Consider the following 22,483-nt stretch of genomic DNA (forward strand, 5'->3'; position numbering starts at 1 on the left):
AAACCACTAACTGCACATTGTAATGGGTGAATTTATGATATGTGAATTATTATATCTCAATATATGCTTTGTGCTCAGCCATATCTGACTCTTTTTGACCACTGGACTGTAGCCTGCCAGACTCCTCCATCCATGGGATTTTTCAGGCAAGAATACTGGAGCAGGTTGCCATTTCCTCCTCCAGGGGATCTTCCTGACCCAGGAATTGAACCTGCATCTCCTGCATCTCAGGTATTGGCAGGCAGATTCTTTACCACTGAGCCACTGGGGATGCCCCATATCTCAATACAGCTTTTCCTTAAAAAGAACCAGCTAGAACAAAACAAACAAATATGACATTGAGCAAAAGAAACTAAGTATCAGAATTCATACTCTATAATTGTATTGATGTAAATCTTAACAGTAGTTCAAACCAAGCCATATCAGTTCAGGATGCTTATTTTGGTGGCAAAACTAAAGAAAGGTGAGGAAGTTAAGGACATGAAAATTAGGCAGAGGTTTTAACCTGGAAGGACCATAGCAGGTGCTCTGGGGCGCTGTCCAGGGTGCTGTTTGATTTATTGACTGAGTAGCACTCACCCAAGTGCTTGCTTTATAATGCTTATTAAGCTGTACGTTTATATTGAATGAACTTTTGGTGTGTTTATCATATTTTACAATAAAAGCGTTTCAAATAAGATGAGCTGGCTCGATCAAACCTCCACACTCTGCAATGTGAATGGGTCAGGAGTAGTTCTAGCTGAAAGGTCAGGATGTGGAGGAGACTGGTGAGGCTGTGGCCAGAATCAGTGAAGAGGAGCCCAGGGAGCTGAGAAAGCCAGTGAGAGCGAGTGCACAGAGAGAAGCAAAAACCAGGAGAGGGGCTAAGAAGGGCCCCTAGAACTTCAAGCCTTGATAGCTTGATTTAATCATTTACCCACTGATCAACAGTGTTATTAAGTACTTGCTTTCGATCACACCAATGAAGCTGCTTCTCCCTAATCCCCAGGGGTGCATCACCAGCCATCATTTTCGTCTCTGTGACATCATTCCCTGGCCACAGCTAAAGGGAATGAGGGTGCCAACCTGAGCCAGGCTGGGCCAATCCCATCTTGTCTGTTGGGAATTTGGAGCAGAGATTCAGAGAAAGCCTTTCTCTGTTGTAGAGTTGAAGAATCACGGAAAACTGGTTTTGCTATGCCAAAGCTTCACCCTCAGTAGGCAGTTACCCAAGTCTCAAGAAACACTGCTGGATAATTGATAATTGCCACTGGATATAAGAACTGCCTCTTCCACCCTAGGTTGTGAAAATTTACTTACACGTGTGTATGTGCTTGGTCACTCGGTCATGTCCAACTCTGTGACTCCATGGGTACAGACACATGTTTCAGATTCTTCTGGTCAGAAATACCTGCTTCTGACTGAATCAGATGCTATTTCCTAAAGAGGCAGATGTGGTGGAGACAGTGGCTAGGTCCAGTTTCAGAAGTAGCTCCAACTGCAGAGTCTGCAGCCCTGTGTCCGTGGCGCCAGTGGTGAAGAGGCTGTGCACAATGGGGGCAGTTCAGTCTTTTCAGGACAGTTCTGTGGCATGATTTTCCGTGTGCTCCTACTTGCCTGGCTACAGCGCCTAGTTCCCTGCATAGCCTGGAGACTGTGAGTTACTCAGTATCCTTCATAAGTTGTTTTTTTTTTTTTTCTGCTTAGAGTATCCAGAATTGGCTTCTGTGCTTGAAATTAAGAACCCTGGGTGTGTGTGGTGGGGGTTTGTGTGGGAGGGAGGCTCTAGAGGGAGGGGATATATGTATGTATATAGCTGATTCACATCGTTGTATAGCAGAAACTGACAAAATATTGTAAAGCAATTATCCTCTAATTTAAAAAAGTAAATAAATTTTTTAAAAATATATAAATAAGAAAAAAAAGAACTCTGACCTACATCACTAGAAACCTGAATGCAGTCCTTCCTGAGTAGCCCAGAGGGAATTATCTCTCCCCATTTCTTGTCTCTTTACCTCTCTGTATGTTGACATCACTCCTCCCTGCAGACCAACATATGTGGCCTGAGGTAGGAAGTGGCTACGCTGCATCTCCCAAGTTTTGATATCCTCTCCTGTCAAGAAGCCAGTCCAGACTGGGAATGGAATTTCTTTTTCTTTTTTTTGGCTACAACATGCAAGATCTTAGTTCCCTGATTAGGGATTGAACCCCTGTCCCCGTCAGTAAAAGCATGGAGTTCTAACTACTGGACTGCCAGGGAATTCCCCAGGATTTCTAACTTTTAATAAAAGATTACAGGGGGAGAAACTTTGACCCAGCTTGGGGGAGATGCTTGTACCTAGCCAATCAAGTACAAATAGGCAGGATCGTGTCATATAAAAATGGTTGCTGTGAGACAGGAAGCGGGCAGAGCACAACAGTTAAAAGAATGACAACCACTGAGGACACAGCATAAACTGGTTAGAACCAACTAGGTCCAAGATGACAGATGAGTTGACTTCCACTAGACCTTGAGTATCTGTAGAGTCTCATTGTAACACATGAGAATACTAAATGACACGCCCTCAGGTGCCACGACAGTCCCAAGGTTGACCATAAAAGGACAAAAAGTGGGTGGTGACCCAATTCCTAGAACTCTGCCCCTTCTCCAGAAAAGTTGGAATAATCCTCCCCCTCATTAGCCTATGAAATCACCCAGCCCATAAAATCTAAAGTGTGTTAGTCGCTCAGTTGTGTCCAACTCTTTGTGACCCCATGGTCTGTCCATGGAATTCTCTAGGCAAGAATACTTGGAGAAGGGATGCCATTCCCTTCTCCAAGGGGTCTCCCTGACTCAGGGATCGAACCAAGGTCTCAGTTCAGTTCAGTTCAGTCACTCAGTCGTGTCCGACTCTTTGTGACCCCATGAATCGCAGCACACCAGGCCTCCCTGTCCATCACCAACTCCCAGAGTTCACCCAAACCCATGTCCATCGAGTCGGTGATGCCATCCAGCCATCTCATCCTCTGTCATCCCCTTCTCCTCCTGCCCCCATCCCTCCCAGCATCAGAGTCTTTTCCAATGAGTCAACTCTTCGCATGAGGTGGCCAAAGTACTGGAGTTTCAGCTTTAGCATCATTCCTTCCAAAGAAATCCCAGGGCTGATCTCCTTTAGAATGGACTGGTTGGATCTCCTTGCAGTCCAAGGGACTCTCAAGAGCCTTCTCCAACACCATAGTTCAAAAGCATCAATTCTTTGGCGCTCAGCCTTCTTCACAGTCCAACTCTCACATCCATACATGATCACTGGAAAAACCATAGCCTTGACTAGACGGACCTTTGTTGGCAAAGTAATGTCTCTGCTTTTTAATATGCTATCTAGGTTGGTCATAACTTTCCTTCCCAGGAGTAAGCCTCTTTTAATTTCATGGCTGCAGTCACCATCTGCAGTGATTTTGGAGCCCAAAAAAATAAAGTCTGACACTGTTTCCGCTGGTTCCCCATCTATTTCCCATGAAGTGATGGGACCAGATGCCATGATCTTCGTTTTCTGAATATTGAGCTTTAAGCCAACTTTTTCACTTTCCTCTTTCACTTTTATCAAGAGGCTTTTTAGTTCCTCTTCACTTTCTGCCATAAGGGTGATATCATCTGCATATCTGAGGTTATTGATATTTCTTCCGGCAATCTTGATTCCAGCTTGTGCTTCTTCCAGCCCAGCATTTCTCATGATGTACTCTGCATATAAGTTAAATAAGCAGGGTGACAATATACAGCCTTGACGTACTCCTTTTCCTATTTGAAACCAGTCTGATGTTCCATGTCCAGTTCTAACTGTTGCTTCCTGACCTGCATATAGGTTCCTCAAGAGGCAGGTCAGGTGGTCTGGTATTCCCATCTCTTTCAGAATTTCCCACAGTTTTTTGTGATCCACACAGTCAAAGGCTTTGGCATAGTCAATAAAGCAGAAATAGATGTTTTTCTGCAACTCTCTTGCTTTTTCCATGATCCAGCGGATGTTGGCAATTTGATCTCTGGTTCCTCTGCCTTTTCTAAAACCAGCTTGAACATCTGGAAGTTCATGGTTCACGTATTGCTGAAGCCTGGCTTGGAGAATTTTGAGCATTACTTTACTAGCGTGTGAGATGAGTGCAATTGTGCGGTAGTTTGAGCATTCTTTGGCATTGCCTTTCTTTGGGATTGGAATGAAAACTGACCTTTTCCAGTCCTGTGGCCACGGCTGAGTTTTCCAAATTGGCTGGCATATTGAGTGCAGCATTTTCACAGCATCATCTTTCAGGATTTGAAATAGCTCAACTGGAATTCCATCACTAGCTTTGTTCATAGTGATGCTTTCTAAGGCCCACTTGACTTCACATTCCAGGATGTCTGGCTCTAGGTCAGTGATCACACCATCATGATTATCTTGGTCATGAAGCTCTTTTTTGTACAGTTCTCCTGTTTATTCTTGCCACCTCTTCTTAATATCTTCTGCTTCTGTTAGGTCCATACCATCTCTGTCCTTTATCGAGCCATCTACTACTGCGGGCAGGAATCCCTTAGAAGAAATGGAGTAGCCATCATAGTCAACAAAATAGTCTGAAATGCAGTACTTGGATGCAATCTCAAAAACGACAGAATGATCTCTGTTCGTTTCAAGGCAAACCATTCAATATCACAGTAATCCAAGTCTATGCCGCAACCAGTAACGCTGAAGAAGCTGAACTTGAACGGTTCTATGAAGACCTACAAGACCTTTTAGAACTAATACCCAAAAGAGATGTCCTTTTCATTACAGGGGACTGGAATGCAAAAGTAGGAAGTCAAGAAACACCTGGCTGCTGCTGCTAAGTCGCTTCAGTCGTGTCCGACTCTGTGCGACCCCATAGACAGCAGCCCACGAGGCTCCCCTGTCCCTGGAATTCTCCAGGCAAGAACACTGGAGTGGGTTGCCATTTCCTTCTCCAATGCATGAAAGTGAAAAGTGAAAGCGAAGTCGCTGAGTCTTGTCTGACTCTTATCGACCCCATGGACTGGGGCCCACCAGGCTCCTCCGTCCATGGGATTTTCCAGGCAAGAGTGCTGGAGTGGGGTGCCATTGCCTTCTCCGAGAAACACCTGGAGTAACAGGCAAATTTGGCCTTGGAATACGGAATGAAGCAGGGCAAAGGCTAATAGAGTTTTGCCAAGAGAATGCATGGTCATAGCAAACACCCTCTTCCAACGACACAAGAGAAGACTCTACACATGGACATCACCAGATGGTCAACACTGAAATCAGATTGATTATATTCTTTGCAGCCAAAGATGGAGAAGCTCTATACAGTCCACAAAAACAAGACCAGGAGGTGACTGTGGCTTAGATCATGAACTCCTTATTGGCAAATTCAGACTTAAATTGAAGAAAATAGGGAAAACCACTAAACCATTCAGGTATGACCTAAATCAAATCCCTTATGAATATACAGTGGAAGTGAGAAATAGATTTAAGGGACTAGATCTGATAGAGTGCCTGATGAACTATGGACGGAGGTTCGTGACATTGTACAGGAGACAGGGATCAAGACCATCTCCATGGAAAAGAAATGCAAAAAAGCAAAATGGCTGTCTGGGGAGGCCTTACAAATAGCTGTGAAAAGAAGAGAAGTGAAAAGCAAAGAGAAAAGGAAAGATATAAGCATCTGAATGCAGAGTTCCAAAGAATATCAAGGAGAGATAAGAAAGCCTTCCTCAGTGATCAATGCAAAGAAATAGAGGAAAACAACAGAATGGGAAAGACTAGAGATCTCTTCAAGAAAATTAGAGATACCAAGGGGACATTTCATGCAAAGATGGGCTTGATAACCAAGGTCTAACCACTCCCATATTTCAGGGTATTTGGCCTTCTGAGATGGCCCCACACTCTGTATTTCTTCCAGGACTGCCCTCACTTTCTGAGATGGGCCATATTCTGTGTATGGAATGTATATGTCTCTAAATAAACCTGCTGTCACTTTGCTAAGACTCATTCTTGAGTTCTTTCCCATGCAAAGCCAAGAGCCCACATTTGGTGGCCCATCTCAAGGACTTGTCTGAGACCTGGGATGTGACCATCCTCTCATGCCCCACCTTTTTCCTGCAATAGCTGGCTCCAACCCCATGTGAAACGGAAGCGGAAGGGGCAGGGCACAATATTTGAAAGAATGACATAGCCCAAGGACATAACATAAACTGATCAGAATCAAATGGGTCCAAGATGGCAGACAAGTCAACTCTAACTAGACCTTGATCCTCAGAATATGCTCATTGTAACACAATAGCAGCAGCAACAGCACACCAGCCAGCTAAATGAGACACTCACAGGTGCCACGACAGTTCCAAGGCCAACCATCAAAGACCAAAAAGTGGGCGGTAGCCCAATTCCTGGAAACTTCTGCCCCTTCCCCAAAATAGTTGGGATAATCCTTCCACTCATTAGCCTATGAAATTGTTGTTGTTCATTCACTAAGTCGTGTCCGACTCTTTGTGACCCCACGGACCTCAGCACACCTGGCTTCCCTGTCCCCGGCTGATAAAAACTAACCATGCCACATTTCAAGGCTGCACTCAGCCTCTTGATGGCCCACAGTCCATCTGTGGAGTGTGTTTCTCTCTAAATAAATCTGCTTCTTACCTATCACTTTGTCTCTTACTGAGTTCTTTCTGAAGTGAGACTACAAGAATCCAAGTTTCAGTAGGTCCTGAAACCAGATGTGTGACCTTAGTTGGAAGACAGTGGGTTTTAGCTGGGTTCAAGTCCTGGCCACGTGCGTTAGTCCCAAAGTGGGTTTTGGTTGGGTTTGAGTCTTAGCACGTGCATTCAAGTCCCAGCCTTGAGGTGAATGGTTTCACATGCATTGGGGCAGGGGTGCATTTTCAGAGAATGGATTGGACCTAAATGTGTGCACTACAGACAGCAGTTAGGTGTGGTGAAGTGGGGAGGGGAGAAGCAAAGGGCCAGGAGGGTGGTTTCAGCTTAAGGTCTATCAACCCTTAGGAAGCAAAACTGAAAAATTAGAATTTTACCTTCTGGGTGATGGGGAGCTACTGAGAGGCTTCTGATGATGAAAGTGTTACACATCTGAGGCAGGACATTTTTATGTACAGAAAAACTGAAATAAGAAAAAAAAAATCATCCTCAAATGTACTAACCACAACCACTGTTTCTGTTTGGGTGTATTTCCCTTCCACTCTTTCTTCTAAGTGTACACACATGCATAAACACACAAGCACAATTGTAATTACACCCTATATGCACAATATGGCATTTGCTTTGAGTAATTAACATTATATCATGTGTATTTCTATGTACTTAAATATTCCTCCTCAATAGTATTTTAATGGCTAGGAGAGTTAGGGATGGCCTCTTTGAGGAGGTAGCACTGGAGTTGAGGTCAGAAGGATAAAAAAGCCAGTCTGGGGAAAAGCCTTCCAAGGAGAAGGAATAGTGTGTGTGAAGCCCTGAGCCAGGAGTAGGCTTGGTGAGTTTGAGGATGAGTATAAAGTAAATTTCTTCCTGAGTTTCTTCTTGGCTGTTGTTGTTTAGTCGATTGGTCGTGTCTGACTCTTTGTGACTCCATGGACTGCAGCACGCCAGGCTTCCCTGTCCTTCTCCATCTCCCAGAGTTTTCTCAAACTCATGTCCATTGAGTCAAGGACACTATCTATCCATCTCATCCTCTGTCATCCTCTTCTCCTCTTGCCCTCAATCTTTCCCATTATCAAGGTCTTTTCCAGTGAGCAGGCTCTTTGTATCAGGTGGCCAAAGTATTGGAGCTTCAGCTTTAGTATCAGTCCTTCCAACAAATATTCAGGGCTGATTTCCTTTAGGATTGACTGGTTTGATCTCCTTGCAATCCAAGGGACTCTCAAGAGTCTTCTCTAGCACCACAGTTTGAAAGCATCAGTTCTTCGGTGTTCAGCCTTCTTTGGGCTTCCCTGGTGGTTCAGACGGTAAAGAATCTGCCTGCAATGCAGGAGACCTGGGTTCGACCTGTAGGGAGACCTATAGGTTGGAAAGATCCCCTGGAGAGGGGCATGGCAACCCACTCCCCTATCCTTGCCTGGAGAATCCTAGGTTGGGAAAATCCTCTGGAGGAGGGCATGGCAACCCCCTCCAGTATTCTGGCCTGGAGAATCCCCATGGGCAAAGGAGGCTGGTAGGCTACAGTCCATGGGGTCACCAACAGTCAAACATGACTAAGCGACTAAGCACACGGCACACAGCCTTCTTTATGGTCCAACTTGCACATCCGTACATGACTGCTGGAAAAACCATAGCTTCGACTATACGGATCTTGGTCAGCAAAGTGTTGCCTTTGTTTTTTAATACACTGTCTAGGTTTGTCATAGCTTTCCATCCAAGGGGCAAGTGTCTTTTAATTTCATGGCTGTAGTCACTGTCCGCAGTGATTTTGGAGCCAAAGAAAGTAAAATCTGTCACGCTCCTACTTTCCCCCCTTCTATTTGCCACGAAGTGATGGGACTGGATGGCATGATCTTAGTCTTTTCAATGTTGAATTTTAAGCCAGCTTTTCACTCCTCTTTTCACCCTCATCAAGAGGCTCTTTAGTTCCTCTTCACCTTCTGCCATTAGAGTGGTATTTTCTGCATATCTGAGGTTGTTGATATTTCTCCCTGCAATCTTGATTCCAGTTTGTGATGCATCCAGCCTGGCATTTCACATGATGTACTCTGCATAAAGGGCTTCTCAGGTGTCACTAGTGGTAAAGAACCCATCTACCAATACAAGAGATGTTAAGAGATGTGGATTCGATTCCTGGGTCAGGAAGATCTCCTGGAGGAGGGCAGAGCAACCCACTCCAGTACTCTTGCCTGGAGAATCCCATGGACAAAGGAGCCCAGCAGGCTACAGTCCATAGGGTTGGAAAGAGTTGGACATGACTGAAGTGACTTAGCACACTTTCTGCACGGAAGTTAAATAACCAGGGTGACAGTATACAGCCTTGACATACTCCTTTCTCGTTTTTGAACCAGTCCATAGTTCCATGTCTGGTTCTAACTGTTGCTTCTTGACTGCATACAGGTTTCACAGAAGGAGGTGAAGTGGTCTGGTATTCCTTTCTTTTTAGGAATTTTCCAGTTTGTTGTGATCCATACAGTCAAAGGCTTTAGTGTAGTCAGTGAAGCAGAAGTAGATGTTTCTCTGAAATTCTCTTGCTTTTTCTATGATCCAATGGATCTCTTGTTCCTCCGCCTTTACTAAATCCAGCTTCTACATCTGAAAGTTCATGTACTACTGAAGTCTAGCTTGGAGGATTTTGAACATAACCTTGCTAGCTAAGAGTGCAGTTGTTCAGTAGTCTGAACATTCTTTGGCACTGCCCTTCTTTAGGATTGGAATGAAAACTGACATTTTCCAGTCCTGTGGCCAATGCTGAGTTTTCAAAATTTGCTGACATATTGAGTGCACTTTAACAGCATCATCTTTTAGCATTTTAAATAGCTCAGCTGGAATTCCATCACCTCCAGTAGCTTTGTTTTCAGTAATGCTTCCTAAACCCTACGTGACTTCACACTCTCATGTCTGGCTGCAGGTGAGTGATCACACCATCAGGGTTATCCAGGTCATTAGGACTTTTTTGGTATAGTTCTTATGTGTATTCTTGCAGATTCTTCTTAATCTCTTCTGCTTCTGTTAGGTCCTTACCATTTCTGCCCTTTCCCTTGTGGCTCAGCTGGTAAAGAATCCGCCCGCAATGTGGGAGACCTGGGTTCGATCCCTGGGTTGGGAAGATCCCCTGGAGAAGGGAAAGGCTACCCACTCCAGTATTCTGGCCTGGAAAATTCCACGGACTGTATAGTCCATGGGGTCGCAAAGAGTCGGACACAACTGAGTGACTTTCACTTTGCACTTTGCATGAAATAGTTCTTTGATATCTCCAGTTTTCTTGAAGTGATCGCTAGTCTTTTCCATTCTATTGCTTTTCTCTATTTGCATTGTTCTCATAAGAAAGCTTTCTTATATCTCCTTGCTATTCTTTGGAACTCTGCGTTCGGTTGGGTGTATCTTTCCCTTTCTCCCTTGCTTTTTGCTTCTCTTCTTTTCTCAGCTGTTTGTAAAGCCTCCTCAGACAAACACTTGGACTTCTTGCATTTCTTTTTCTTTGGGATGGGTTTGGTCACTGAATCCTGTGCAATGTTACAAACCTCTGCCCACAGTTCTATAGGCACTCTGTCTACCAGATCTAATCCGTGGAATCTATTCATCAACTCCACTTTTCCAATCAAATAAGGGATTTGATTTAGGTCATACCTGGATGGCCTAGTGGTTTTCCCTACTTCAATCTAAGCCTGAATTTTGCAATAAGGAGTTCAAGATCTGAGCCATAGTCAGGTCAGGTCTTGTTCTTGCTGACTGTATAAAATGTCTCTATCTTCAGCTGCAAAGAATATAGTCAATCTGACTTCAGTAGTGACCATGTTGTGATGTCCACATGTAAAGTGGTCTCTTGTGTTGTTGGAAGAGGGTGTTTGCTCTGACCAGTGTGTTCTCTTGACAAAACTCTTAGCCTTTGCCCCACTTTATTTTGTACTCCAAGGCCAAATTTTTCAGTTGCTCCAGGTGTCCTTTGACTTCCTACTTTTGCATTCCAGTCCCCTAAGGAAAAGGATTTTCTTTCTTTCTTTTTTTTTTAAACCATCTTGGTTTTGGTGTTAGCTCTCGAACATCTCGTAGGTCTTCATAGAGCCGGTCAACTTCAGCTTCTTCAACATCAGTGATTTGGGCATAGACTTGCATTACTGTGATGTTGAATGGTTTGTTTTGGAAATTAACCAAGATCATTCTGTTGTTTTTGAGACTGCACCCAAGTACTGCATTTTGGACTCTTGTTGACTGTGAGGACTACTCCATTTTTTCTAAGGGATTCTTGCCCACAGTAGTAGATATGATGGTCGTCTGACTTAAATTAGCCCATGCCTGTCCATTTTAGTTCGCTGATTCCTAAAATGTTGATGTTCAGTCTTGCCATCTCCTGTTTGACCACTTCCAATTTACCTTGATTCATGGACCTAACATTCCAGGTTCCTATGCAATATTGTTCTTTACAGCATCAGACTTTTCTTTCACCACCAGACACATCCACAACTGAGCATTTTTTCCTCTTTGGTCCAGCCACTTCATTCTTTCTGGAGGATTTCTCTCCTCTTCCCCAATAGCATACTGGACACCTTCCAACCTGGGAAGCTCATGTTCTGGTGTCATATCTTTTCATCCATTCATACTGTTTATGGGGTTCTCGTGGCCAGAATACTGGAGTGGTTTGCCATTCCTTCCCCCAGTGAACCACATCTTGTCAGAACTCTCCACTGTAACCCATCCATCCCGGGTGCCCATGCACGGTATGGCTCATAGCTTCACTGAGTTACGCAAGCCCCTTCATCACGACAAGGCTGTGATCTATCTATGAAGGGGCATTTCTTCTTTACTCACACTCAGTCCATTCTAACCCCCCGGCAGAAACAAATTTAATTTAATTTAATTGGGTGTTAAATTTAGTTAAGTTGGGTATCCCACAATTTAACTCCATTCTATCTACCTTAAGATAGTGAGACCCCACAAGTTTAGGTTCCTGTTCCCACAGGACTGGGTCTTTGTTGTGGCAAGCAGGCTCTCTAGGTGCTGCATTGGGCTTAGTTGCTGCATGGCATGTGGGAATCTTAGTTCCCAGACCAAGGATTGTCCCTTGCATTGGAAGGTGGATTTTTAACCACTGGACCACCAAGGAAGTCCCAAGATTGCCCCCAATTTATTTATTTTTTTAAATAATTTTATTTATTTATTTTAAAAAATAATTTTATTTATTTTTAAAATACTTTTATTTATTTTTTTAAAAAATAATTTTATTTATTTATTTTTGTTTATGCTGGGTCTTCGTTGTGGAGTAGGATTCTCTTGTTTCAGAGCACAGACTCTAGGGCACACAGGCTTCAGTAGGGCTCAGGAGTTGTGGCTTCCAGGCTCCAGAGCACAAGCTTAGTAGTTGCGGCACACAGGCTTCGTTGCTCCAAGGCATGTGTGATCTTCCCGGATCAGGGATCAAACTCCTGCATTGGCAGATGAATTCTTTCCCACTGAGCCACCAGGGAAGCCCCTGCCCCCAATTTAGATGCCAGGTTTTCACCTGTGCTTCTGACCAACCAAGCAACCAGTGATAAGTTGGAAGTTCCCATGACCCACTCCTTGCATTTCATCATTTGCAAAAATGGCTCACAGAACTCAGGAAAACAGTTTACTTATATGATTGCCAGCTTATTACAAAGACTACTTCAAAGGGTACAAATGAACAGCCAGAGGAAGAGGTTGTACAGGGCTAGGCATGAGGATGCGGCAAGGAGTTTCCAGGCACAAGACCCTCCCAGCAGCTTCATATGTTCACCAACCAGGAAATTCTCAGAACCCTGGCCTTTGGGATTTTATGGAGGCTTCATTAAATAGGTGGGGCTTCCCAGGTGGCTAAGTATCCGATCCTCCTGCTGATTGAGGAAATGCAGGAGACACAGGTTAGATCCCTGAGTCAGGAAGATTCCCTGGAGGAGGAAATGGCAACCCACTCCAGTATTCTTGCCTGAAAAATCCCATGGACAGAGGAGCCTGGTGGGCTACAGTTCATGGCAGAACAAAGAGTTGGACATGACTGAGAAAATGAGCACGAAAATGAGCAGTAAGTAGGCATGATTGATGAAATCATTGACTGTCAGTGACTCAGTCAACACTTTATCCCATTTCTCCTCCCCAGAGGTCAGAGGTCAGGGGGATGGTCTGAAAGTTCCAGTCCTCTAGTTATGTGATTGATTTCCCTGGCAACCAGAACCCACAGGCTTTTAGGAACAACGCTTCATTAACATAAAGTCTCCAGTAGTTGAAATGGGCTTGTTATGAATAACAGAAAAGTCTCCTTTCACCTTTTTGGCTCTTGTCACTTAGGAAATTCCAAGGGTTTTAGGAGCTCTGTGCCAGAGACAGGGACAAAAGACCAACCTAGATTCCATATCCACAGAATCAACCAATCTGGAGTTGAAAATATATATTTTTTTAATTCCAGAAGCTTCCCTGGTGGCTCAGTTGTAAAGACTCTGCCTGCCAATGCAGGAGACACAGATTCAATCGCTGATCTGGAAAGATCCACAACTAAGATCCCCTTAGTTGTCACAGAGCAACTAAGCCCGTGCTCCACAACTATCGAGCCTGTGCTCTAGAGCCCCGAGAGGCGCAACTACTGAGCCCAAGCACCGCAAGTACTGAAGCCTGCATGCCCTAGAGCCCATACTCTGAAGTGAGAGAAACCCCTGCCATGGGAAGTCTGGACACTGAAACCAGAAGTAGCGCCCACTTGCTGTAACTAGAGAAAAGTCCACACAGCAATGAACACCTAGCACAGCCATTCATTCATTCATTCATTATTTTTTAATTCCAGAAAGTTTGGGGACTCCCCTGGTAGTCCAGTGGTTAAGACTACACGCTCCCAGTGCAGAGGGCACGTGTTCAATCCCTGGTCGGGGCACTAACATCCTGCATGCCAATGGCTCAGCCTAGTGACTCTGCCACGTTCTAGCCTAGTGACTCAACCTCTCCGTGTTTCAGTTTCCTCATGTACGAAGTGGGCATAATAACAGCACCTATACCTCATAGGGGGCTACCCAGGTGGCGCTAGTGGTAAAGAACCTGCCTGCCAATGCAGGAGACGTAGCGGCACAGGTTCAATCCCTGTGTCAGGAAGACTCCCTGGAGGAGGGCATAGCAACCCGCTCCAGTGTTCTTGCCTGGAGAATCCCAAGGACAGAGGAGCCTGATGGGCTATAGTCCATGGAGTCACAAAGAGTAGGACAGGACTGAAGTGACTTAGTACGCATGCATACATACCTCATAGGACTGCAATGAGATTTAAATGAGATACTCTTTATAAAGACAGACGCAGTTCATACTACACAAGTATTTGTTGACTAAGGTAAACTCTATCTTCTAGATATCTCTTAAAATGATCCACCATTATCTCTCTACCATCATACTGTCCTGACCTAATGGGTCTTACTCCATCCAATCCCTGCCATCCTCCAATCCATCTGCACACCCAAACCAGGGTCACCTTTTCAAAATGTGACTATAATGCAAACATTGGGTTGGCCAAAAAGTTTATTCGTGTTTCCCCATAAGATCTTGTGGAAAATCTGAATGAAATTTTTGGCCAACCCAATACTTAGCACTTCAATGGCTTCCTCGGGTTTCCCTGGTGGCTCAGTGGGAAAGAATCGCCTGCCAAGCAGGAGGCATGGGTTTGATCCCTGGGTCAGGAAGATCCCCTAGAGAAGAAATGGCAACCCAATCCAGTATTCTTGCCTGGGACATCCCACGGACTGAGGAGCCTGGCAGGCTACTGTGGGGTCGAAAATGTAGCGACTACACAATAGCAGCAGCAGCTTCAGTGGCTCCCCACTGCAAGGCGGCCCTCCTTAGTAGGCTGACAAGGTCCAGGACATCTGGTCCCCACTCACCTGTGCAGGCTCGCCTTGGCCACTGAACACTCTGGGCAGCTGTATATGCAAAGGTAGATTAGGAAGTTGTTTCCTTATCATCTGTAAGAGGTGGGATGATCACAACTGTCCTTTCGTTGACAAGAAGTGGAAATTTCACCCACTGGCACCCAGTTTGTGCCAGGCCACATTCTTGGTTTCCTAAGGACCTACCATGCCCATTTGCTTCCTGAGTCCTTCATTCAGGAAGGTTTACTTCTTTATTTGTAAATGAATTTGTGAATATCAACTGGCTGATGTGAAGCATCCAGAGATAAAGGCTACCTAGCTTGTCTTGCTCTGGGAAAGGCTGTCTTTTTTCCCCCCCAGTTTATTTATCTTTTAGTTCTTCCATAATTGAATATATCAAGTCTTATGGGCTTCCCTGGTGGCTCAGTGGTAAAGAATCCACCTGCAATGCAGTGATAGCTTACAGTGAACGGTGTCGCATTCGTGATCTCCGAAAAAGATTTAGCTTCGGGACCAGGGACCAGGCTTGAGCACTCAAGAGCTTTGTGTAGCAGAGTTTTATTAAAGTATGAAAAGGAGAGAGAAATCTTCTGACACAGACATCAGAAGGGGGACGGAGAGTGCCCCCATCCCTAGTCTTAGAGGGGGAATTATATACTTTTTAATTGGTTATTACAATAAATCAAGAGAATGTCTCAAGGTTGTAAAGATCTTACTAGACCCTCTCCCGTAATATACATTTTAAGATAACAGAATTAGTCAGAAGGTTTTCAGGAAGGAGAAACATGTCCTCAAGCAGGATACATTATTGTTATATAATCCTTACTAAGTAATGTAGAAAAAAACCTTTGCCCTTTCTTTCTCCTTGAGAATTCCAGACCCCTAACTCCTCCTTGTGGAGAAGGCAATGGCACCCTGCCCCAGTACTCCTGCCTGGAAAATCCCATGGACAGAGGAGCCTGGTAGGCTGCAGTCCATGGGGTCAAAAAGAGTCGTACACGACTGAACGACTTCACTTTCACTTTTCACTTTCATGCATTGGAGAAGGAAATGGCAACCCACTCCAGTGTTCTTGCCTGGAGAATCCCAGGGACGGGGGAGCCTGGTGGGCTGCCGTCTATGGGGTCGCACAGAGTCGGACACGACTGAAGCGACTTAGCAGCAGCAGCAGCAGCAACTCCTCCTTGAGAGCCCCAGACCCCTTTCTACTCCTTTGGGACCCCGGACTTTTTATCAACCTGCCTAGGAATTGACTCTCTCAGCAGGAGATGCAGGTTTGATCCCTGGGTAGGGAAGATCCCCTGGAGAAGGAAATGGCAACCCACTCTAGTATTCAGGTCTGGAGAATCTCCTGGACAGAAGAGCCTGGAGGCTACAGTCCATGGGATCACAAATAGTCGGACAGGACTGAGGGTCTAAACAACGATTGCTAAGGAGAAAATAACAAACAAGCAAACAAAATCCGAGGCCCCGCCCCCATTTCTCTTAAAGTCACAGAACAGAAGGAACCGCAGTGGAATAAGTGGGTGCAGAAAGCCAGGAGGGAGAGGATGGCAAGATAAACTCCTCAAATACTTAGAAAGCTATTCAACAGAAACTGTGATAAATACAAGCCAGTGTTAGACAAGTGAAAATAAGGAGCAGCAGAGATGAGAGCCTGTTTTGTAGATATAGCCTGTTTCCTCTTCTTTTTTCTCATCAGGGTATTCTAGGCCGAAGGCATGAAGTGCAGACCAGGCCCTCTTCGATGTGCTTTACCTGAATTAACTAATTTCCTGTGAGGGAGGTACTATATTTAGCCCCATGTTACTCCTAAAGACAGGAAGCACAGGGAAGTTAATTACTGTGCTCCCCGTTTTATGGCAAGTAAATCAAAAGAGCCTTTTTGGGTCCAGAGTCTTGATAAGGCTAATGAGGCCGAGTGTTATAAAGAACTTGACAGACATCAGAGGCAGGAACAATCACACTTAATTAGAGGGAGTCCAACATGAATTCAGAATTTAAAATAGATATGTCTCACAGTTTACCATGTGGTTTTACATGGATTATCTTATTTCAGTAGAGGAGGCAGTACAGAGCTGTGGTGAACAGCACAAGGTCTAGAATCAGATAATCCTGATACTTGTTTCCCAGCCTTGTCACATACCAGTTATATGTTCTGGGACCTCTTTTAGTGCCTCAATTTCTCATTTGTAAAGATTTTTACCATCTGAGACACCAGGGAAGTCCCCATTTGTAGAGTATAATAAAACAATGTCTCATGCCATTGTGAGGATTAAATAAGATAATAATACCCTTAAAGCAGTTAACAGGCTTTCCAGGTATCTCAGGGGTAAAAAATCTGCCTGCCAATGTAGGAGCTACAGAAGATACAGGTTCGAGCCCTGGGTGGGGAAGATCCCCTGGAGGAGGAAATGGCAACCCACTCCAGTATTCTTGGCTGGAAAATACCCTGGACAGAGGAACCCCATGGGCTATGGTCCATGGGGTTGCAAAGAGTCAGACACGACTGAGGACGTAGTAAGTAGTGACCTAAAGCAGTTAACACCATGCCTGGCACATGGCAAATGCTAAAAAAAAAAAAAGAAAGAAAAAGAATAAGATGATGTGATGGCTTATTTTACTGGACACAGGTGATGTATCAAATGTGTTCTGGGCCTCTTAAGCCTCACAACAGCTCTCTGAAGGTTTTGTCCTTATTGTACAGTGAAGTGCACCTGCTGACTAGGTGTACTTCACAACAATCCCAGGTGTAGGTGCTACATATTATAATCCCCATCGTACAGAGGGGGATACTGAGCATACGTTAAATAACTTGATCAAGTTCATAGCCAGCAAGAGAAGCAAGCAGGCGATTTGTTTCCAAGGTCCGTGCTCTTAACCATATTCCCTTTCAGCAACAAGTGAGGAAAACAGGCTCAGAAAGTGAAGAGATTTCCTAAGGAGGACTCCAGGCAATTTTAAAACCCAGGGATTATTACCAAATCCAGCAGAGGGCGCCCCAAAACACCGCAATCTGTGGGATTGGCATACCAGGTCAAAACTACCATACCCACAATGCAGTGCGGGCATTAAAGTCCCCTTCCCAGCTTGGCCGTCTGAGGTCTTGCCTGTGTGCTCTCCAGGAGGAATATGTGTATCTGAGCTATTCGAGTCCTTCCCCAGTCTTAAGATAGCACGTTAAAAGTTTTTTTCCGCTTCATCTCATCCTTGTCTTACCAGTTGGAGGGCGGAAGGATTGAGTCAATGCTGCTATTTGTCAGCTTTATTTGTCTTACCCTAACGTGAGGACCCTTGACCTTTAACCCAATATGGCGGCGCCCAGAGCCCCGCTCTTGGTGTAGATCTGAGGTTAACTAACCCTGGGAGCTCCGAATCATGTCGAAGCTAAGCCGGGCCACTCGGGCTCTCAGGAAGCCCGAGGCCGAAGGCGTGATCCGGACCATCTTGCGGGCAGGCCAGGCCATGCCCGGGCCCCCTCTAGGCCCCATCCTGGGTCAGGTGCAGCCGCGGGAGAAACCAGGCGTGGGAGGGGCGGGAGGGTTGGATCTAGTACGCGGGTGAGGGGTGCGGACTGGGCCAGGGCGGCCTCGTTTCAAACCGGGGCTGCTGCCCGCACACTTTATGGCCTTGGGTTAGTTATACAACCTCTTGGAGGCTCAGCCTCCTCCGTCCTTCGTCAGCGGGCTGTTGAAAGGACAGAGAGGTATGGAGCACACGAATCATCTGGCACATAAAATGGTAGTTGAATGTGGGTAGAGAGAAAAGGATGGGTATCCTTAGAGACGTGAAGACGGAGGAGAGAAGGGATAGAGCTTCCTGGGTGGAAGGAACCCGGCCCTTCCTCCCCACGCTTACCTCTTTGCCTCCCTCACAGCGAGGCGTCTCCATCAACCAGTTTTGTAAGGAGTTCAACGAGAAGACCAAGGACATCAAAGAAGGCATTCCTCTGCCTACCAAGATTTTTGTGAAGGTGAGGAGTCGGGACTCTGATCCCCAATTTCCTTATTCTCCCCAAGGCCTGGAGCTGGTCACCTGGGGTTGCTACTTGGCTCCCCGCTTGGGGCAAATCTCTTTTTTAAAAAAAAATATTTTATTTTTGTTTACTTGGCTGCACCGGGTCGTAGTTGAGGCCATTTTTGGCTGTGCTGGGTCTTGGTTGCTGCCTGCAGGCTGTCTCTAGTTGCGGTGCTCGGGTTTCTGCTGTTGTGGAGCACAGGCTCCGTAGCTGTGGTGCACAAGCTTAGGTTGGCATGTGGGATCTTCCCTGACCAGGGATCGAACCCGTGTTCCCTGCATTGACAGGCAGATTCTTAAGCACTGGACACCACCAAGGAAGTCCAGAATCTCTTCTCGATGCCGGGCCACCCTTTCCCCTTTTACACAGTGGAGACTAGACCATATCTTTCCTGAGCGCGCCCTACCGTGTTGCAGATTTTTTTTTGTCCCTCCAACTTTCCAGGGCTTCCAGAGCAGAGTTGGAGCTGGAATAGAGGTGACAGGGACATTTGTTAGAAGTTTATTTTTCCTGTGGCTTTATGGTCAGTTAAAGGAGCACCCTAGGAAGGTGAGCAGAGGTGGGCAGGAAGTTAGTAGCTCCTTGGGCTGGGGCAGCAGGGCTTGGGACAGGTAGGAGGATTCTCATAACTCTTTTTTTCCCTTCAGCCTGACAGAACATTTGAAATAAAAATTGGCCAACCCACTGTTTCCTACTTCCTGAAGGCCGCCGCTGGGATTGAGAAGGGGGCCCGGAACACAGGTAAGGGGCATGGTGGGCATCTGGGCTTCTGGGGGCTCTGGAAGGAAGCAGTGACTCCTGAAGGGCTGCTTGTGCTTTGTCCCAGGGAAAGAGGTGGCCGGCCTGGTGACACTGAAGCACGTGTATGAGATCGCCCGCGTCAAAGCTCAGGATGACGCCTTTGCCCTCCAAGATGTGCCCCTGTCCTCTGTTGTCCGCTCCATCATTGGCTCTGCCCGTTCCCTGGGTATTCGTGTGGTGAAGGAGTGAGTATCTGGGGGAAGCTCAGTGTGAGAGAAGGGCCTGGAATGTTCTTGACTCTGGGACAAAGCTGAGGTCCCACTGAGTGGGAGAGTCAGTGTCTGTGTTAAAGGATCTTAGATTCTCATTCATTCATTTGGAATATAATTGTTATGCACCCAATGTGTATTAGACTGTCCTGGACACTGGATACAGTCCGGAAGGAGGTAGCCATGCTTGGCCTTGCTTTTAAGGAGCTCCCAGTCCAGAGATGGAGGCAGATCCATATTGGAGCATTATACTGCCGGATGGTCAGCCCTGATCAAAGAAACCACAAATGTCTTGAGAACAGGGAGTAAGGTTCCTGAATTTGCCTGTGTGTCAATGAAGGCTTTGCAGAGCAGTTGACATCCAAACAAAGCCCTGGGAAAGGAGGTCAGGGACTAGGGACAAGCATTCCAAGAAGTGGAAAAATCCCTGTGAAGAATGTCAGGTGAAGAGTGAACCAGAGAAGTTCAGTGTGATCTGGGTGCATCACACTAGAGACAGAGTGGGACATAGTAGGAGGTGAGGCAAAAGGGTCTAGTTGGTTCTCAAATCCAGACCTGATCCTGAGGCCAACAGAGGGCTCCTCATGGGGCTTCGGAGACCTCAGGAAGGTGAGATGTTGAGTGGGAGAGCATGTGGCCCAGATGACAGCGGGGTAGCACTCAGCCCTTCCCTGGCCTCTTGCTGCTGGTGTCACATCCCATGCGAAGGCTGATGGTTGGTTATTTCCCAAGAGGAGCGGGGGTAAGCATGGAGCAGGGGTGGGATTTACTTTGCTCCGATCTTTACTTGTTCTGGGAATACAGCAGTGAGCGAATCTGATCCCTGCTCTGAGAGACGTCCGTGTACCACCTGATGACTTCTTTGTACAAAATGTTTTTGGGCTCAGAGAGTGGGCAGGTTAATCTGGATTGGGGTTTAGCTGTTCTAATCCTCCAAGGATAAGGAGGGATTTAAGAAAATAGTAAAAGGTAGAGGTGATGGCAGAGTGGCACTCCTGGCAGAGAAGAGAGATGAGCAAAGGTGTGGGGGCTGGGAGGGTCTTTCCCTATAGCTCAGACAGTAAAGAATCTGCCTGCAATTCAGGAGACCTGGGTTTGGAAGATCCCCTGGAGAAGGCAGTGGCAACCCACTCCAGTATTCTTGCCTGCAGAATTCCATGGACAGAGAAGCCTGGTGGGCTCCAGTCCATGGGGTCACAAAGAGGCAGACATGACTAAGCGACTAACACACACCTATGGGGCTGGGACGTCCAGGAGCGGGGAGGGGCTCTGAGACAGTGACGTGGCTGCTGTGAGCTCCCACCCGTGACCGGCCCCTCACTCACTGTGTTTCTCTGTACTTGCAGCCTCAGTTCAGAAGAGCTGGCAGCTTTCCAGAAGGAGCGAGCCCTGTTCCTGGCTGCTCAGAAAGAGGCGGATTTGGCAGCCCAGGCAGAAGCTGCCAAGAAGTGACTCCTGTCCCCCAGCCTCTGGGATTTTGAAGGGGGCCAGTTGAGAAGGCTGTGCCCAAGGGGAGGAAGGGAGGTCACATCAAGCTGATTATATTTTTCTGACTTTATTATTTTTAAATTCTGTATATCAGAGCATCAAGCCTGAGTAAACATGTTTTGTCATCCACTTGCAGTTTCTGCTTTGGGACGGTGCTGACAGTAGCCACCATGGACAGACATCAGCTGCCCTGGGAAGTAGGAGTTTCTCAGATGTGTAGTCTGAGGTTCAGCCAGGTAGAGCAACTTCCCCAAGGTCTGACCAGACAGAGGAAGGAGAAAATCTTGTCTTTTCTGCCTTCCTAGGGGTGAGAGAGGAAAATCCCATGGACGGAGAAGCCTGGTAGGCTGCAGTCCATGGGTCGCTGAGAGTTGGACACGACTGAAGCAACTTAGCAGCAGCAGCAGGGGTGAGAGAACGGACAGGGCGGGCAGGGGCTGTGGATGTTGGGCTTGCTTCCATCAGAAAGGCCTCCTGTCTCTGGTGGACTCGCAGCCTCCACAGAAACAGACCCTTTTGAAGACTTCAGATCACAGCCCCAAGCAGAGTTGCTACACAGAGTACCCTGGATCCCAAGGGCTGCCTCAGACCTGTCCATTAAACTGACCCTGACTCAGAGTCAGGTGATACCAAAATGTGAATACTGTGGGGTTTATGGCTACAGACCTGCAGAAGAAGCAAAGCATCAGTAGGTTCCTGCCCACAGTGGGAGAAGTTCTTGGAACCTGGCCGTTTGTTTTTCCGTTAGTCATAATATAATGGACTCCTGTCCTCACAGAGAAGAGAGGAGGAGTCCGGGGAGAAATGGGATTCACATTTACCAAGCACCTGTTATGTGCCCAGGCATGTGGTTTTACACCAAGAAGATTTGGAAAGCTTAGAAAAAACCCTACAGGAAAAGAAAAGCCTCGAGTAATCCCCTCCCACCCAGATGAGACTCCTGCCAATATATTGCCATTTATCTTTTCTACTTTGGTTTTTCTTTATATGTAATGCTTTAAGAAAAACAAATTTGGGTCATATTCTATATACTGTTGTATTCTACTTGTAGCTTGGCAATTATTTAGAATATTTTTTCATTATTTCCTTAAAACAGTTTTTAATAGCTACTTCGTGTTTTATGAGTAGACTGTTGTTTAGTTACCAAAGCCTCAACTGTTGGTTAGTTTTTTGTTTGCATAAAAAAACCAACAAACAAACCCACAGCCCTGTGATGAACATCGTTTGGTCCTCTGCTTCAGGATCTCCTAAAACTGCAATCAGTTGAGTCAGCTGAGGCTGTGGTCTCATCTGAGGCTTGACTGGGGAAGGATCCACTTTCAAACTCACGGGGTTGTTGGCAGCATTTAGTTCTTTCTGAACTGCTGGACTGAGGGCCACGGTTTCTTGCTGGTTGTCAAGTCAGGGGCCACCCTCGGTTCTATTCTGCCAAGCTGTATAGTCTTAGGCAAGTTACTTATCTACTCTGTGACTTAGATCCTCATCTAT

The 22,483-nt window shown here is 46.1% G+C and overlaps 1 protein-coding gene across 1 annotated transcript; it reads left to right on the plus strand.

The window, feature by feature from the left end:
• The first annotated feature begins 17,782 nt into the window (after positions 1 to 17,782).
• On the plus strand, positions 17,783 to 21,124 carry MRPL11 (mitochondrial ribosomal protein L11). The gene is made up of 5 exons (XM_086385704.1): positions 17,783 to 17,980; positions 18,357 to 18,452; positions 19,145 to 19,238; positions 19,324 to 19,483; positions 20,854 to 21,124. The coding sequence occupies exons 1-5, from the start codon at positions 17,858 to 17,860 to the stop codon at positions 20,957 to 20,959; spliced, it is 579 nt and encodes a 192-aa protein (XP_086241830.1). The 5' UTR covers positions 17,783 to 17,857; the 3' UTR covers positions 20,960 to 21,124.
• Positions 21,125 to 22,483: the final 1,359 nt, after the last annotated feature.

This window comes from Bos grunniens, chromosome 29, assembly GCF_055505025.1.
Source record: "Bos grunniens cultivar Pamir isolate PY7600 chromosome 29, Bosgru_T2T1.0, whole genome shotgun sequence".
Lineage (NCBI taxonomy): Eukaryota > Metazoa > Chordata > Mammalia > Artiodactyla > Bovidae > Bos > Bos grunniens.

Bases quoted from the DNA above. Each gene is read 5' to 3' on its own strand.
- MRPL11 (XM_086385704.1), top strand. From the start codon at position 17,858: ATGTCGAAGCTAAGCCGGGCCACTCGGGCTCTCAGGAAGCCCGAGGCC. The intron at 19,239-19,323 runs GTAAGGGGCATG...GCTTTGTCCCAG, and splicing joins GAAGGGGGCCCGGAACACAG to GGAAAGAGGTGGCCGGCCTG. The intron at 19,484-20,853 runs GTGAGTATCTGG...CTGTACTTGCAG, and splicing joins GGTATTCGTGTGGTGAAGGA to CCTCAGTTCAGAAGAGCTGG.